This window comes from Nymphalis io, chromosome 16 (genome assembly GCF_905147045.1).
Source record: "Nymphalis io chromosome 16, ilAglIoxx1.1, whole genome shotgun sequence".
NCBI classification, from domain to species: domain Eukaryota; kingdom Metazoa; phylum Arthropoda; class Insecta; order Lepidoptera; family Nymphalidae; genus Nymphalis; species Nymphalis io.
Genome location: NC_065903.1, coordinates 7,118,513 through 7,136,419, shown reverse-complemented (window position 1 = coordinate 7,136,419; position 17,907 = coordinate 7,118,513). Strand labels below are relative to the sequence as shown.

Here is a 17,907-nt window from a genome sequence, read left to right as displayed (position 1 = left end):
TTTGTGACTAATTTATTTATCAATTCTCCATTTCAATTAATACGCCAGTAATTACTATTGCTAACCGAAAATATGTTTTGGAATTAAAGAATCATAGAAAAATTATATCACTATTCGGGGTTAACTCATTATTGTATCTTTATTGTAAAACGATTTTTAATTTAGAAAGTATTTTGAGGCCATTAATTGAATTAAAAGGATTTCCTCTTTTTTTATTTCCATTTTGTTAGTTCACCTGTTTGCGGAACTGTAATTGGACAATAACTAAAGAAAATGTTTCTGGCAATAAAAAAAAATCTTAAGACTATCTTCAGCAATTCCTTATTGGAAAGCTGAAGTTTGACTATTATAGTAGTTGAAAAAAAAAAAGAAAAGCGTTTAAATTACTGCTTATCATCGTACAAATGTACGAAATGTTTATTATTGCGTTCGTACGACAAAACCACAAAGTCAACAATATGGTTAGACATAACATTATTTTAAAAATACATATATTTATTACTATTACTTATTCATATCAACTCCATCACTTTAAACGAGAATCTCTACATTTTATTTATCATAATAAGAAGTTATCGTTAAACTTGTTTCGAAATAGTCCTTTTAGAGAATGTGTTTCTGTTTAGTGTAAGTCATCACTATTCATTGACACTGCTCATAAAGTCTAGTCATTGCCTTTAAACAAAAATTAATGGCGCACTTTGTTATGTGCACTATATGCTTAAATAGTAATATAATAATCCATTCTTAAAAACTTTTCTCAGCATTATCATAATAATCCATTCTTAAAAACTTTACTCAGCATTATCATATCGCACACTGAAACAAAAAAGGGTAGTAAATAATTTCAAATGATTGTTTATTATGATTTTAATCCCTCAATCATTACTTAATTTACAGTTAACAAAATCAAACATAATAATCAACTTATGCATTCATGTTTTTTTTATTAATGTTTTTGATATAAATGAAAAATTACCGTTGACGTTGCCCTCTACGCTTGCTGAGTCGGCGGCCTGACGATGGATCTTGCAAAGTAAAACGATGTGTTGTTTCCGGTGCCACCCTGAGATTTCTAGACTCCGACGAGCGAGCGGCTTCCACCTGTAAAACAAGGTAAGCTCTACAAATAAGCAGGGAGAAATTTTGAACGTAAGCACAGATTTTGGACAAAATAAGAAATTAACCCGTTTTTATATTAAGAAATGAAAAAAAATATTATATTTAATAATAAAATTCGGTCGATGGTATTACCCTGTCCATGAATTTCTTTATTAATTCGGGGCAATTTAGATTGCTTTCAGGTTCCCACGAATCAAACTGGCTGGCCCATCCCTTCCAATGAATAAGAAATTCTCTAGCACCATTCTTTTTGTGATGTACTTCAAGAATACGTTCCACCTGTTAAAGATTTAACACTAATTACTTCATCATGTTAAATATCAAACCGTACGATTTCTAAGACATTAATATTTTCATTAAATGTGCTTTGGGAAGAAACATCCCCCGCCTCAGACATAATTGTAACACGTGTAATCGGAAATGTCTAGTAGTATAAGTAATTTCATACTATATATATATTTATTTTTTAGGATTTATGATATATAGTCATTTGCAAAGAAAAGGGCGGTTTGCAAATTTATTTTCTTATTAAATACAAATCGAAAAAGGATTTAATAATTTGAACGTTAGCGGCAGGTTACAACGTTGCCGTAGTTTATTTACTTTCTAAATTTTAATTTTTGACTGAGATTTTGATTTTTAAAGAAAATGGCTTATTATAACTATTTCTGGCGCGAATCCTTAAAAGTTAGTATCGACTCTAATAATATAATAACTTTAAAGGTGAGTAAGTATAGACTAAAGAATTTTCTCTATTTCAGCTCATTTTTATTGAATTATCTCATATTCTTGACATTTTAAAGTATGTCTAAGGGTCCGTTCACACAGACCGGCTCGGAGAGCATCGGCCTGCTTTTTTCTTTTCACACAGACCGGGTCGTATACGCTTGGAATTGGCCGGAGCGGAGCCGCCAACTATTTCACATCGACCGGCTGGAAGAGATCTGAAAGCGGGTGCGAGCGAGAAAGAGCACGCAAGCGGAGCCGGTCGGCTCCTTTTATTACTTCACACGAAGCGCGTTCAGGCATTTTTAATGACAAAAAAGGTGCAAATGCAAAAATAAACTTTACTACAATCACTCAAAACACTGTTTCCAACGTGATAAAAATCTGCTCTCCTCTCCGAGCCGGTCTGTGTGAACGGACCCTAACAGTCTCGAAAAATGGTTGATCAAGTGATAAAAGCGAGAAAAATTATTGCACTGCTTGAAAGGGTCTCAGTCTCGGGGATCTCAACACTGAAGTATTTGCTTCGTTGTTGGTGTACATCATTGATGTCAATATCTGTATTCTCAATGGTTCACAGGGAGTTCACATGGAGTTGTAAGTGTTTATCCAAACCAGATTATTCAATATGTTGTTGACCTCTTTCTATCATTATCATCTACCTTCCCTATCCCTATCCTCACGAATCAAATAATTTTGACAGTGACTACTTTCCTATTCTTCTCTTGTTAATAGATTCGTTTCTTCCAACAATCCATATCCTCTCCTAAAATATAAGCTTAAAATTTCTAACTGGCAACTTATTCTATTTCTGTTGATGTCCATATAGACTATGATAAGCAAAGGATATACATTAATTTTTAACATCCAGTTTGCTTTATCATCCACGCTAGTTATACAGAATGATTGGCTGAATTAGATAGTGGAAAGCAGGTATATTCTTCTGCTTTCTTAATTTGTTGTTATTTTTAGGTTCTATTAATACTCATCTTACATTAGACCTTGGAGTAGTCTTTGCCAATGTTTTTCTAGATATTTTATCTTCAGTATTGATAATTTCTTTCCTTTATTACTCACTCTATTAGAAACTAAAACAGCTGAATATCTCTCTAAGGATTATTTATTCCGTCATTATGATAACCCGGCAGATTTGTCGGAAAGGGTCTTGAGTGAGGTTGAATTGTCAGTTTTCTGCTTTTCAGCACATATATGAGTATATACAATAATGACATCATTTTATATGTTAAAATAAACGATGTCGAAAAATTAACTAATTGCAGCTCTGCAATCCGTAATGTAATTGAGCAGAAATTCTGACATGACCAGAAAGAGTGGCATGATCTAAAAAATATAGAACCAACTTAAATACTGGAGACATTAATATAGAAATGTAGAGGCACAACGGCTATTACAAAATTCAGAGAAGGGTGAGTGAGTGAGCCAGTGTAACTACAAGCACAAGGGACATAACATCTTAGTTTAAAAGGTTGGTAGCTCATTAGTGATTTAAAAAATGGATTATATTTCTTCCAGTCCTAATTTCTATGGCCAGTGGTGACCAATTATGATAAGGTGGCTCATTTAGCCATCCGTCTTCCTTTTTTATAATAAAATAAATACATGTTTTCCTCTATAATTTTGTAAATATAGCTATTATATTTGAAATGTCATTAAAATATTTTAACCAGATTACTATGTTAAGTGTTTGAGTAGGTAAATATGAAATTTTTGTGATTATGTTGCCTCATATGGTTTCAATGCGCCATATATATATATGTATATGTGTGTGTTGATAATAATGTCCTTCAGACCGATTTTGGCCACGGCGGCCAATCTCAAGAGGGATTAGCCAACTGCGCAGGAGATAGTATAGTGCACAAGTATGTGTGCAAATACATTTGCACTCTCTCTTCCCTCACTCTCATAATCAGATGGGACGGCAATCTGACAAGACCGGAAAGAGTTCAGGCACAGGACCAACGGCTACGTGCTTTCCGAGGCACGGGAGTGTACACATTTCCAACTTCCAGACTCCGGGATGCTACTGAGTATTTTCTGACAGAAAAACCCGATAACTTTTTTATTGGCCCGACCTGGGAATTGAACCCAAGACCTCTGGGTCTGCAGCCTTACATCAAGCTACTAGACCAACGAGGCAGTCAAATATGTTACAATATAAATACAGATATATATAATACAAATACACAATAAATGATTTATAAGTAAATCAGCAATAAATTATCAAATAGAGCAAACAAATGTCCAATAATGTTAACACAAATTGCTTAATATTTTAAAACTTACCTCATACTCAGCATTCGCATCTGCATTTTTTCCATCCCATTCTGTTTTAGATTTTTTGGGTGGTGATTTGCTCTCTTTCTTTACACCTTTTCTCTTTTTGTTACTCTTGGGTGTGTTTTTGGAGTTTTCCTTCTAGTTTTAAGAAAAATAATCTTATTTTGTATTCATAATATAAAAATTGAAGCTAGTTGGGTTGGTTGGCTACCACTGGTTATATCATAAACATGACATACCTATTCCAATACAGAAGTAAAGACAAATAAACAACTTAGATGTTGAATTGACATGATATCATTGGTCAAGAATTCTCTTTGGAAGCAAAAAAAAATTACACAGTGACAGTCTGTGAATGTCCCACTGCTGGACTAAAGCCTCTTCTCCTTTTTTGGCTTGGAGCTTATGTGCTTCAATGCGGGTTGGTGGAATATACATGTGGCAGAATTTCAGTGACATTTAACACATGCAGGTTTCATCACAATGTTTTCTTTCACCGTCAAGCGCGATATGAATTATAAAAACAAATTAAGCACATGACAATTCAGTGATGCTTGCCTGGGTTTGAACCCATGATCATCATTTAAGATTCACACTAACCTATACTAACTCTAACCAATAGGCCATCTCGGCCTAGTTATTTTATTAACTTTTTTTTAAGTAACACTATTCCACTTAACTAGTTATAGCCACATTATTTTAACTTTGAAGTTCTGATTACAAATTCATGGACATTTGAAATGCATTTTTTTCATGAACTATATTGAATATCATTGATTTTTCAAGATCTCGGCCAATGATATTGGTGTAAAAGTTGTTTATTTGGGTTTACTACTCTTGTGGTTGGAATAGGCTTAGATCCATTAATTTTGTTTTCATATATAATGAAAACGCTGTAAACTTACTTCTTCATTAAACTTGTTGATCAAGTCAGGGCATGATAGAGTATGAGCAGGCTCCCAAGTGTCACTATCAACAGAATATCCCTTCCAACGAATTAAGTAATGCAATTTGCCCTTGATTCTCTTGGAATCTACAATTTTCTCCACCTGTATGTAATGGTAATGATTGCAGTTAATAATAAAATAAATTTTTTGCAACAAATAATTCGCCATAAGAACAAGAACTTCGCCAAAAACTTTTAAAAATATTTATAACTTATAAAAATAAACTCACACAAATATGTCTTATTAGAAGCAAGAGCTATTAATAGTTGATAATTAAAATTTAATAATATTATAATATAATAATAATAACAACAAGTTTATAATGGAAAGTAAATAAGAATTTATGCAAACCTCAAACTCTTCCTCGGCGTCTTTTTTGTTGTTGCTTTTATCAATCTTTTTTTTCTTCGATTTACTTTTTGCTTTAGTTTTCTTAGTTGATTCTTTAGGCTTTTCAGATTCACTTTCAAAATCATTACTGTCTAATTTATCATTAGACTCTTTTTCGTCATGTACCGATTGATCCGCTTCCTGATGCTCTTCATTGCTTATAGATCCAGATCCATTCGTTGATGAAACAATATCATCGTCCGTACGACTCTTTGATACTTTCCGCATCCTGAACTTTGGAAAGTAAACAATAATGGAAGAGTTGATAAACGTTTTATCAATTGATTTTCTTTTAAAATTGCACGCAAATTAAAAAACAATGGAGGGAAAATAGAATATATAGAACGACCATGAACGCTTTATAAACATAGACACAAAAGACATGATAGCAAATTGCACAGAATAATAATAATTGAATTTTGTTGACATTGACAAAAATAAACATGGTGATAAATAAATCTTATCAGGTATTTTGTACATTAGCATTATTACTAAGAGGAGAAACAGTATTGTTAGTGGGGAAACTTGCATACATGTCTGATGAAAATCTGCCACATTTATATTCATCAACCCTAATAAAATTGGAGTGGTTGTGGCTTCTTCCTTCGATGCTGAACACAAATATTTTAATTAAAATAATCTTGAGAATCATTTCAACAACACATTTTTTATGTTAAATTTTTTTACAGTATCTCGCAAATGATCAGCGTGTACATTATAGTATCGAGTACATAATATTATAATACTTATTTATCAATTCAACGTCGATATTGTCTTATATACTCTATGTCCTCACTATATAGATGACAGAATAATCTGTCAAATCTAACTAAAAGAAAAGTAGAAATCGTAAATGATTTGTGAAATAGTTATGAAAGTTTTTCTAAAACCATGACAAGCAGAGCCAGTTTTAAAAGTAAACGAATGAATTTTAAAATTCAAAATGAATCGCCAGATTCAAAAGGTACAAAGCCCATCCGAGAAGCATCGTCTGTATTAGAAATTCTAATACTTATGATTGTGCACATTTGTAAGAAAGTGTTATTCTTTGACACAAGTTTAAAAATAGCAATTTATTTAGGAGCTCTCTTTTTATTATCCCTTATAGCTGATGTCCTAACTTTTCCAAAGTCATATTTCTCAAGAAGCGATAACATATTCAACCAGTATTTTGTAAAACTTGGATGGTTCTGGACATTATTTCTAACAATTCCATATGTCTTTTTGACCTCTTACACTACTTGTTGTGGCAAAAGAAAGATTATCTTAACAGCTCATTTATTAAGACTTCTAATTGCTACTGTATTTTGGTATACATGGACAACAATATTTAACATAATTGAAACAAAGTATGGCCGCTGCAACTCAAAATATTATGATGATAAAGTTACGTGTTTAAAAAATGGGCATTTTTGGAATGGATTTGATATATCAGGTCACTGTTTTATTTTAATTTATTCAAGTTTAATTTTAATAGAAGAAGCAAGAGCTATTAATGGTTGGGAAAGAATTAAAGACTATATCCGTGATGAGAAATATTACCGAAGTGTTAATGACAAGTCACCTAGTGTTAATCCTCTAAGAAATATCAACACCGATGAATTAAATACTTTAAAAACATCCTATGAGAAGTTTACTCCATATGTAAGAGCATTTTTAATAGTTATTGCTCTTTTTCAACTATTATGGGATGTAATGTTGGTATCAACAATATTGTATTATCACATTATGGTTGAGAAATTTATAAGTGGAATCATAGCAATACTTACATGGTTTGTAACATACAGAGTATGGTACACAATACCTAACATACTTCCAAACTTACCAGGTCAAGGAGTTTTTAAATACAATTCAGACAAAACAACTTCTGCAAGTATACCACAAAGAAGAAGATCACTTATTAGTAATGGTAAACACTTCATGGGAATGCCAATAAACAAAGTTCAAGAACCAGTAGAATCTAATGATACAAAATAGGGTTAAATAATTATATATGATTTTGTTACATTTATTGTCTTTTCAATTGTAGTTTAATATTTATTATGATGAGTGTTTTTATATATTGGGAGATATTTACCTTAAGCTTTAAAATATAAATGGTGTGATAATATATTATACATGTTTGTTTTGGTGGCTGTAAAAATATTGCCTTTATGGAAGATGTTGTTTAATTACTTCCTCATTTTTAAGGCATCAACATTTTTTTTGTTTGTAAATAAAATTTACAAGGTACTTATTTAATAGTATATTTTTTTGTAAGTTAAACCCTAATCTATAAGTAATATAAATCCTTTTGCAATCCTTCTAATTTATACTTTTGTACATTTCATTTTACCAAAATACTAACATTTTTAAAGTAAAGGATTTTAATTAAAATGCATTCAACGATAATCAATTTCAAAACTTATAATAAATTTACTACTTTAATCACATTTTTATACGCATTAATATATCCAGCCAGTTTGTGTTACATATTTCTATTATAAAACTCACTGACATAATGTAAACATTTCTGTGTGCAATATATCTTTTATATACACATATATATTTTTTTTTGTTATTCCAAAGAAGCTGTCTCTTCGTTATCTCAAGTGCATAATTTTATGAAGCCTAAAAATAATATTTTCTCATATTTACCTACTGATAGCTCAGATAATGTAAAGAATTGATAGATTACTTCCCAAAATCATAAATTTCGTTATCACACACAAGTTGAAAAAAACCTGCAAGAACTAATGTGATTACGCTACAATGTAGTATATTCAGTAATAAATATGCATTACATGAAGATTTTTTTATTCTTCGGCTTAGGATTTACATTTTTAAATAGTACCTACTCAATTAACCTTAGATGTTTATTTTCAGACATCAAAATTGCTTATCGTAAAGAAATTTTTTGTATTAAATATGCCGTAAGGATATATATTTTTGAAAGCCCGCGTTGCAGCAATTACGTCATAAAATAAGCCTAGGTTGACGGTTGATCCGATTAAAAAAAAAGTAACGTTTTCACTTTAAATATATATATCTCTTAAAAAAAAGGGCCCATAGAGATAAATTCACAATTAAAGTGTGTTTGCTTATATGGACATACATAGGTATACGTAAAAAATAATCTTATTCCAAAGTAATTACACTGTTTCAACTTTAAATTTGTATAATTAATTTTGGGGGTTAGAACACCGGGTAGCAATACTAAGATATTAATTAAGTCAAGTGTAACCAAGTCAACCGTACAATAGTGGTTTCGTATTGATCGAGCTACAGGTCAAACTAAGGACGCACGGTTAGCTACATTACACAAATTACAATGTCGTCATCACGGAAACCTGTAATTTTTTTTATATCTTTTACTAAATTTAAATATCATTTAAATCTAAACGTAGTTACGTAATTCTACAAAATTTACCTGTACCTAAAAGATAATATTTATGTTATTTATAATATATCTGTTTACATATATATTTAGTAAGGCACTTTTTGTTTTGCCGATAGGTAGCTGTTTATTGTTATTAATTTAATACTAGTAAAATTTTGTTTGATTTAAATGCATACAGAATACCGATATACCAACCTATGTCCATAATAACCGTATAATATAGATACATTACATATAAATATTACATATTAATTCTAAAGGTGCTATTTTATGAAGTTTATTGTAGGTATGAACATCTACAAAGAATATTAAGGGAAATAAATATATCTTGCACATATTATATAACAGGGTTATAAATTATAATTTATTTCACTAAGAAAATATTGTTTTTTTTTTTTATTTATTTTTTTATTTAAATAATCTATCTAGATTTCGATAACATCAGAACAAAGAATAAAGCATGAATATTTTACATCATAAAAGTAAAACTAAGTAATGTACATTTTTTAGGTAAATCAGAAGAATGTTTGAGATAGAATTAACCAATGCTGTATTCTCTGCTCAGATCTTATATAAAACTATAGTAAATATATTACAATGTAAATATAATAATGTATTTCTATATAATGGCAAAATCAACATGCAAAATAACAAATGTACATGCCAAATGCTATTAAATATAATAAGTTTCATAGATGCATTATACTATCACCTTACCTCTTGCTTTTTCCTGTATTCATAATATAGTCAAAGATACTAAATTACTATATATATGAAAAAGTTTAAAAGAAGGCTAAATATGGTTATAGCCTAAATATATAATATGTCCATTGACTTCTATACTAAGATACACATTTCGAATAATAACTTTATACATAAAGATTGGTATGGTATGCTTTCGTTTATCGTATCATATTGTTATATATGGAATAATATTATTAACGGATAAGTTTCTTGACAACATATGCCAAAACAAACACAACTCCAATAGAAACTGCACCTGCAGCTCCAACATAGATAGGAGGTTGTGATGTTAAAATCATCTTTATGTGAACAGGTAGATTAGGTATGGTCTTTTTAAAGGACTCACGTAATTTAACACGAGCAAAATAATTTTCTATATTGGGCCGTTTACCATTTGTCCAGAATCTTTCTTCTAAGCCTAGTTCCCATAAACGTTGCAGAAGAACAGTTAAATTTATATCTGCTATGCTAAATTTTTCACAACAAAGCCAATTATCTGAAAAATAAAAAATATTTTACATAACTTTGAATTTAATATTCTCAATTTTTTTAACTAAAAAGTTATTCCTATAAATAAAATACAATTTAAAAACCCAGATAATACTTTATACTTAAACAATTATTATTAAAATACTTACAAAAATTACTAAATATAAATATTTATATTTTTATCATTGATAATATTTAAAAATTTATACATAAATTACCTTCACTTTGTGTTTTAAGTTGTATTTCAACTTGGGCTAAAACTTCATCTACTATATTTAATACTTTTAAATATTCTTCTTCATTAGCAATGATTTCGTGTTTTCTATCTTGTATCTCTGCTTTATACAATAAAACTCCTTTAGCTACGGGATTTTCTTCAGCTAGCTTTCTTAGATTTTTTGAACTGCTCAAGTCTCCATCTGGAAATTAATTGTAATGGAGTATATTGACAATTGACGTAACTCTTTTAACTGTCAGTAAATTGTTTTAAATTACTTTTAAGAACTTCTCTAACTGGTAGAATAAAAGGTAGTTTAGGGCTGCCACATAGATGTGGGTGAAAAAATGAACCCACTGTAATTAAACCAGCTGGTAGAGCCTCAATAAGATCTCTGAACTTTGTAATAGTTGCAAGAATTTTGCTGTCCTGTGATACTTCAATCAGTGGTGGCATATCTAAAACAAAAGCAATTCTTAATATTAAGTTTTTAAATTTATACTTCATTTATCTAAAAAAAAAAACACCATGGTCTAAGTAGAGTTCTAGGTAATCTAGAATTCGGGTAGAATCTGGTATAACAGACTTATTGACTTTGAGAACTGGGATTTCACCACGGGGATTTATTTCAAGAAACCATGGAGAGTACTGTTCTCCTTTGGTGATATCTATTACTAGAGGTTCAAAGTCAATATTTTTTTCATACAGGGCCATTAGAACCTGCAAATAAATACAAAACTTATCAAAAGAAAATATCAGTGAACAAAATACTTTCATTGGAGGTATAATTTTTAATAAAAAGTTGAGTATTAACGTCAAAAACTAACATCGTAATAAAAATCTTACCTTTTGAGAATAAAAGCTATAATAATTGCAATATAAAAAGATATTTGTTTTATATCCATTACTTATCGGTTTATTATTTGTCTTAGGGATTTGCAGTTTATCCAAATATTTTTGTATATAATGCATTATTGCAAGTGAGTTATATACACGAAAAAAGTATTAATTAGGTTAATTCACTTTGTTTTATCAAATTAATTAATTATAATAAAATAAAACATAGGCAAAATCTAAAACGCAGACTTTGCGAACTTTTAATTTTCGCTAACTTCTGTAAATTCAAAACACAAGCTGCCAACATTTAAAAAATAAAATCAGGTGATAAGTGTAATTGAAAAGGTTTATTTTTCTTTATATGTATATAGTAACCTATGGTATGTACATTTTATATATTTTATATGTAAACTTATTAACGCTTATAATAGATTCCAAGGGAAGGAATCTACTTTTTTACTTTTAGATTAATAATATCTTTATAAGAAACAATTTTAGCATTTTCAGAAGTTTTAAGATAAGTCGTCATTTGCAAGGTTGTAACCATAAGGTGTTCTGTCTCTTTCATTTCTTAAAATCGTTGTTCTAAATAACTGAAATAATAAAACTTAAAATATATCTACTGTTTGTTATTGCTTTGGCATTATAGAGATTTCATCATTGTATTTAAAACTTAAATCTCACGTAATTATCATTGTGATTTAAATTATTAGTTTAAGAACAACCAATTGTTCAAATATTACTATTATATAGAGTGCAATGACAAATAACACAATAGTAATCAAATGCAAACATGAAAGTAAATGTATTTTATATGTAATTTGCTAAATCAGATTAATATTAAAGATAACGATTTACGGTTACAATGTGTAATCGTAAATCATGATTACAGATTAACTAAATTAATCATATTCAGTTATTAACAATTTATTAACCCTGACTCTGCATACGCGGCAATTCTCACTTACAGTAACAGCCTATGAATGTCCGACTGCTGGGCTAAGGCCTCCTCTCGCTTTTTGAGGAGAAGCTTATTACACAACGCTGCTCCAATGCGGGTTGGTGGAACACACATGTGGCAGAATTTTAGTGAAATTAGATAAGAAATATAGCACAAGATTAATTATAATCACAAATTAAACACATGAAAATTCGGTGGTACTTGCGCGGGTTTGAACCCACGATCATCGGTTAAAATTTATGCATTCTTGCCACTGGGCCATCTCGGCTGTTTCTTACTTCTTCTTTAGTATTAACTGGTGGTAGAGCTTTGTGTAAGCTCGTCTGGGTAGGTACCACCCACTCATCAGATATTCTACCGCAAAACAGCAGTACTTGGTTTTGTTGTGTTCCGATTTGAAGGGTGAGTGAGCCAGTGTAATTACAAGCACAAGGGACATAACATCTTAGTTCCCAAGATTGGTGGCGCATTGGTGATGTAAGCGATGGTTAACATTTTTTACAATGCCAATGTTTATGGGCGTTGGTGACAACTTACTATCAGGTGGCCCATATGCTCGTCCGCTTCCTATTCTATAAAAAAAAGTATTCTTTTAATATTATAAAAAAAATATGAAGATTTATTTTCAAAAAAGGGGTGAGTATATTTCTATTTTGAATTTAGGAAATCTGAAGCCTTTTTCTATGTTATGTGATGTCTTTTTTTAAACAAATATATATTTATTTTTAGGCTAAAATTGATAGTGTGAATTGGCCTACAAATTTAAATGATCACTTTGTAATAGTGTTATCTGTGTACCTTTTGTAGAAATTTTATCATTATCTATAACAATAGAAGCAGAAGCGCAAGCGATATGCAATATTTTTAAGAAAATTATTGTTTCATGTAGTTCAATGTTTCGGAATATATAGCTATAATGATATAAAATATTTATTATTGAAGAGAAACTCCTAGACAATCTGTGTTTTAAAATTCCTTTAGGAATGTAATTTTTTGATTAAATTAAATAGAAAACATTGCATATTGAAAATGGAGGTGTCTAATAACACTGACGCTGTAAATCTTGGCGTTGGTGAAGTCGAAGCAGAAATCGGGGAAGAGTTAAAACAATTAGAGGAGGGAAAAGATTATGACACTCGTAGCGAAGTATCTAGCTCTTCATCGAGTGATTCAAGTACGCCAAGTATAAGTTCAGTTAGTAGCAATAAGTCTAAAGTGAGACGTGCTAATCGTAAACGTACTAAATCTGACAGCCATTCTCCCGTTCTGACTAAGCGACGTTGTGTTACTTCGACTAATTCAAAGATCAAAACCTATGATTATATGACAAAACTAAATTACTTATTTAGAGATACACGATTCTTTCTTATTAAATCCAATAATGCAGAAAATATAACACTATCAAAAGCAAAGGGTGTATGGTCAACATTACCCCAAAATGAAGCAAATTTAAATCAAGCATATAGAGAATCTAGAAACGTGCTACTCATATTTTCTGTTAAAGAAAGTGGTAAATTTGCTGGATTTGCAAGACTCGCAAGTGAATCTCGTAGAGATGTTCCTCCAATTTCTTGGGTACTTCCTCCTGGACTTTCTGCTAAAGTTTTAGATGGGGTTTTCAAAGTAGATTGGATTTGCAGGAAAGAACTGTCTTTTAGCAGTACGCTCCATTTATACAATCCCTGGAATGAGGGTAAACCAGTGAAAATTGGCAGAGATGGTCAAGAAATAGAACCTAAAGTTGCTGAAGAATTGTGTAGACTATTTCCTGAAGATGAGGGTATAGAAATGACACCTATATTAAGAAAATCTAAGGAGGCTTCTAAGAAAGCTTATTTAAAAAGTGGGGGTAGCTATAGAACCTATAGAGCACCATTGGCCTCTAGAGGTACAAGCTATAGAAATCGTATGAATACATCTTCAAGGAGTAGAAGAAAGCCTTTTATTTCCCCAAGAAATCGATTAGGATCTTCCTCTTTTAAGAGGAGATCACCATCACCATATATGAGAGATCGATTACCTTCATGGTATGCACGAAACCGCGAAAGTTATAACAATACTGGCTCTGCTGCGGCAGAAGCATATGTTGCAGAATACATGCGCTCTATGCACCATCAACTGCCTCCACTGCCATACGTACCTCCACCAGGATTTAGTGGTGCCATTGCAACATATGAGGGCTTGCCCCCTCCACCACCACCACCAAGATACTATGATTTAGCTGATTATCCTCGTTCAGTGCTTGTTTATGATAAAAGGTCATATGAACGTTCAGTAGATGAGTTTTTGTGGCGAACCTCTGACAGATCACATGGTCGCAGTCGGGAACGTGAATCACACAGATCATATAGAGATCGTCGTTGAAAGTAAATATACCACCGATGTATTAATTATTTTATGATTGCTAATAAAAAGTTGTGTATGAACTTTGAACTTTATTGCCTTTTACAAGTGTTGTGAAAAACTTTATACACTGGGAACTTTCTTTGATTTACTGGTGGAACTGTTCAAATTAATTTTTGTTCTTTGTTAAAGACTATGTAAAATATTACAAATTGTGAAAGTGATATGGGGTAATAAGTGCTATGAGAATCATCAATGGACTTACAAATAGCATACATACATTGAAACAATTTATTTTATTATTAATTTAAAAAATTTATATTATTAATTTAAAACTAGCTTACTTCATAAAAAAGGTTTAAACAAATATTATTATTGCATTTTACAGCCTGGAATTTTAGTACATCATTTGTTTATCTTCTGTAACAAAGGTTTTAAACATAAAAATTAACAAGTATTATTAGATTACTGTTACTTGTGAGGGGCTGTGTCAATCTGTGATATTAGAAGACTGACTAAATATTTAATATTAATATTATGTATAAGCATATTTGTTGTTTTTAAATATTCTAAATCTACAAACAAAATTGTGTACTTCATACTTTAAACATTCTTTTGGATTTAGTGGTGTAGGTTGGGCAGTAGAGAGTGCAGCATGTTCCGAGTTATGCCCCACTTACCTTTTCTTCCAGAACAAATGATATGCAGGAAATTTATGAGAATATTAATATTCTTTTACGTACTGTTTATCAGGCAAGTGTAACATTAGGATAGTGAAATTAGAAGATGACGGCAGGCTCTACAATAGATAAAAGCTGACTTCGTATCCAGCATTTCTTATTTTTATTGTGTTTATTGATTGCTTTGTGAAAATTGTAATTACTTAATTTGAAGATAAGAAATAAGATATTTTTTACATACAATCGAAAATTGTACTTGTTTACCTTTCAGCCTCAAACGCTTAACATTATAACGTTCGCCCAGCAGTGATAGCAGTGATCGGCTAATAAGATATGATAGTATGTTTAAGATTATTTAATTAAATAACTATATACTGTTTTAAGGACAACCAGGCCTCTCCCATAAAGCATAAATAGTCAATAGTCACTAGCAATGTCAGCTATAAATATATAAATTACCTATATTATTCACATAAAGTTAGGAGCTACAAAGTAAATTAATAGCGAAACGTAATTCTGTGTATGTGCATATGTTACTTGCTTGTGTTGTGTTGTGTGTGTGTCTAGGTGTCTGGGTGTATTCGTTACAATTTTTTTGATGAAAATGATATGGGCAGTGTCTTCAAGAAGACAAATTGATCATTGAGTATAAAAGTTCTAATAATAAATAAAGCGTAGATTTTGGTCCCAGTATATTACCTTGTAGAACGCCGTAAGGAATCAACAGCTCATCTCCTCAGTTGTTAATTTTAGTAATTTGAGATCAATCAATAAAAAAGCTGCAATAGATCTATTTATTTTTAATACTTGACAACTACTCGTTCAATTGAAAAAAACTGATGATGAAGCAATAGGACGATTAATAATGAACAATTTTCCTCATTCCTAGAATATAACAGATATCAATAATTTAAACGAATGGATATTTGAATAACTGGATCGACTAAGGTTGCGAAAAAAATGTTTTATACATTTAATATGTCTAGTTTTGAACTCTTCTATTCCACCCTCTTTTCTTAGTAATAATTCATACACAAAAAGTGATTCGTAGTTCAAACTTATTATGGTATATTGTAGCGGTAAAACTCATTTTAGTCTATCAGCTTAGTACAATTAATTACATTGACCCATTGAAGAATTTATACATTTTCCAAGCGTACGCTTATATATTTTTTTCACCCTTACTTCTACAATTATCAGTGCTTGAGTGCCTAATTTTTCTTTTTGTAATTCAGCAATTTAAGGAAAGGAGGAACAGTAATCATAAGACGTTCTCAAGACTTCTTTCTGCAAGACATCAAAAATCGCTCTTAGAGTTTTTTTTAATGTAATGGGTAGTTACAAAACCGTTTACAAACTTTCTATTATTATTCATTATCTATTTATACGCGATATTGTACTGTTGATAATATTTTTTATATATCAAGAGCATAGTCTTATATAAATATACATTTTTTCGTATGCTTTAAAGGGTTTTTCGTGCTCATTCTCCTTCTAATGTTTTTATGGTCATCTGTGTAAAATAAACTACGGGGCTACGTTACACTACAACTGGTAAAACGCAAGAAAAAGGATAAACATCAAAATCTTATGTATAAAATTGATGTACTAATAATCAAATACAACTTTATACTTTATCTCATAAAATAACTTACAAAATTTACGTAAACAGAGTTTTTTAACAAAAACACTGAAAAAGTTGGTATAGGCCCCTCATCGGAAAATTCCAACTGTTTGTTATAATTTGATACCTACGGGAGCTACAAGTCTAATCTAGAGTTTGACACGAAAGTAATACATTTATTTGATTTTTTTGTTAATGATCTATTAGTTTCTCTGTCTAGGGCCCGTGTAAACCCGATTGAGAAAGAGATAGTTTGTCAATGTTGCGTATAATGTTGCCATAGTAACTGCATTCCGTGTTATGGGAGATAAATAATTTTCATGATTTAATTAAAACAAAACGAGGTTTTTAAAATTTTACTTTTTAATATTTGTTATATTTTTTTTTCAACTTCAATTTATGAATGATTGCCACATATATTTCTATGTTAGCCTCTTGAATCGGAATGCATAATATTATAAACTCAAGAAGAATGTTAAATAATGTTGTCATTAGGAAATCACCAATAGGAGTAAGATTAAATTAAAATAACATATTTATAGATAACGAAGCACTTTAGGCTATTATTGGACTCCGTATTTATTTGTGTACATTGTCGATGAGTCGAAATTTTTATCGAAAATCGGGACATTTTTTTAGCTGACTATAGAAAGTGGATTACCAGGGTGGCAGCGAAAATGACGATACGTTATATAAGAAAACACTTGTAATGTTCGTTACAACGGTTACAATACCAATGCCCGATATATTTAAACTGGCGGTATTTATACAAAAACATCTTGACCTAATTTAATACTAAATTTACAAACTTAAAAGATAATATTAAACATTGTTTATCTTAATTATTCTAATGATTATTTACGGACAACTATTATTTCATAATACAGGATTATGTAACATTAAATATTAAAGATTAATATATTACACCGGAAGTTGATAAGCAGCAGATAACCTAGCCAGATCAGTAAAATAAGATTCTAGTAGCTTAATCCTTACATTATACATAATAAAACAAAATTATTATAGCATTGATTAATCGACATAATTTGAGAAAATATAAATAAACAATAAGCACTATTTATTAATTGCGCCGGAAGCTGACAAGCAGAAGGCGCCATTAATAAATAGAATAATATATAATAAAATGTTC

General features: G+C 30.5%; 4 protein-coding genes across 4 annotated transcripts; 2 read left to right on the top strand and 2 right to left on the bottom strand.

The window, feature by feature from the left end:
• Positions 1-377: 377 nt before the first annotated feature.
• LOC126774145 (chromobox protein homolog 1-like) lies at positions 378-5,868 on the bottom strand. Its single transcript, XM_050495492.1, has 6 exons — positions 5,445-5,868; positions 5,052-5,195; positions 4,153-4,284; positions 1,255-1,401; positions 980-1,104; positions 378-819 (listed from the first exon to the last, which is right to left on the bottom strand). The coding sequence occupies exons 1-6, from the start codon at positions 5,709-5,711 to the stop codon at positions 795-797; spliced, it is 840 nt and encodes a 279-aa protein (XP_050351449.1). The 5' UTR covers positions 5,712-5,868; the 3' UTR covers positions 378-794.
• Positions 5,869-6,288: 420 nt separating this feature from the next.
• On the top strand, positions 6,289-7,724 carry LOC126774143 (acyl-coenzyme A diphosphatase FITM2). Its single transcript, XM_050495490.1, has one exon. It carries the CDS (start codon positions 6,375-6,377, stop codon positions 7,458-7,460), a length of 1,086 nt encoding a protein of 361 aa, XP_050351447.1. The 5' UTR covers positions 6,289-6,374; the 3' UTR covers positions 7,461-7,724.
• Positions 7,725-9,175: 1,451 nt separating this feature from the next.
• On the bottom strand, positions 9,176-11,432 carry LOC126774144 (ganglioside-induced differentiation-associated protein 1). The gene is made up of 5 exons (XM_050495491.1): positions 11,159-11,432; positions 10,840-11,032; positions 10,591-10,770; positions 10,314-10,514; positions 9,176-10,102 (listed from the first exon to the last, which is right to left on the bottom strand). The coding sequence occupies exons 1-5, from the start codon at positions 11,282-11,284 to the stop codon at positions 9,801-9,803; spliced, it is 1,002 nt and encodes a 333-aa protein (XP_050351448.1). The 5' UTR covers positions 11,285-11,432; the 3' UTR covers positions 9,176-9,800.
• Positions 11,433-12,953: 1,521 nt separating this feature from the next.
• LOC126774508 (YTH domain-containing protein 1) lies at positions 12,954-14,536 on the top strand. The gene has a single exon (XM_050496070.1). The coding sequence runs from the start codon at positions 13,140-13,142 to the stop codon at positions 14,472-14,474; it is 1,335 nt and encodes a 444-aa protein (XP_050352027.1). The 5' UTR covers positions 12,954-13,139; the 3' UTR covers positions 14,475-14,536.
• Positions 14,537-17,907: the final 3,371 nt, after the last annotated feature.

What these genes read in the sequence shown, in the direction of transcription:
- LOC126774145 (XM_050495492.1), bottom strand. Translation starts at nt 5,711, where the DNA reads ATGCGGAAAGTATCAAAGAGTCGTACGGACGATGATATTGTTTCATCA. An exon ending in ACGCCGAGGAAGAGTTTGAG is followed by an intron (nt 5,196 to 5,444) that starts GTTTGCATAAAT and finishes CATTACATACAG; the next exon opens with GTGGAGAAAATTGTAGATTC. An exon ending in TAAAGAAATTCATGGACAGG is followed by an intron (nt 1,105 to 1,254) that starts GTAATACCATCG and finishes CTTGTTTTACAG; the next exon opens with GTGGAAGCCGCTCGCTCGTC.
- LOC126774143 (XM_050495490.1), top strand. Translation starts at nt 6,375, where the DNA reads ATGACAAGCAGAGCCAGTTTTAAAAGTAAACGAATGAATTTTAAAATT.
- LOC126774144 (XM_050495491.1), bottom strand. Translation starts at nt 11,284, where the DNA reads ATGCATTATATACAAAAATATTTGGATAAACTGCAAATCCCTAAGACA. An exon ending in ATAGCTTTTATTCTCAAAAG is followed by an intron (nt 11,033 to 11,158) that starts GTAAGATTTTTA and finishes ATTTATTTGCAG; the next exon opens with GTTCTAATGGCCCTGTATGA. An exon ending in AGTTAGAGAAGTTCTTAAAA is followed by an intron (nt 10,515 to 10,590) that starts GTAATTTAAAAC and finishes ATTAATTTCCAG; the next exon opens with ATGGAGACTTGAGCAGTTCA.
- LOC126774508 (XM_050496070.1), top strand. Translation starts at nt 13,140, where the DNA reads ATGGAGGTGTCTAATAACACTGACGCTGTAAATCTTGGCGTTGGTGAA.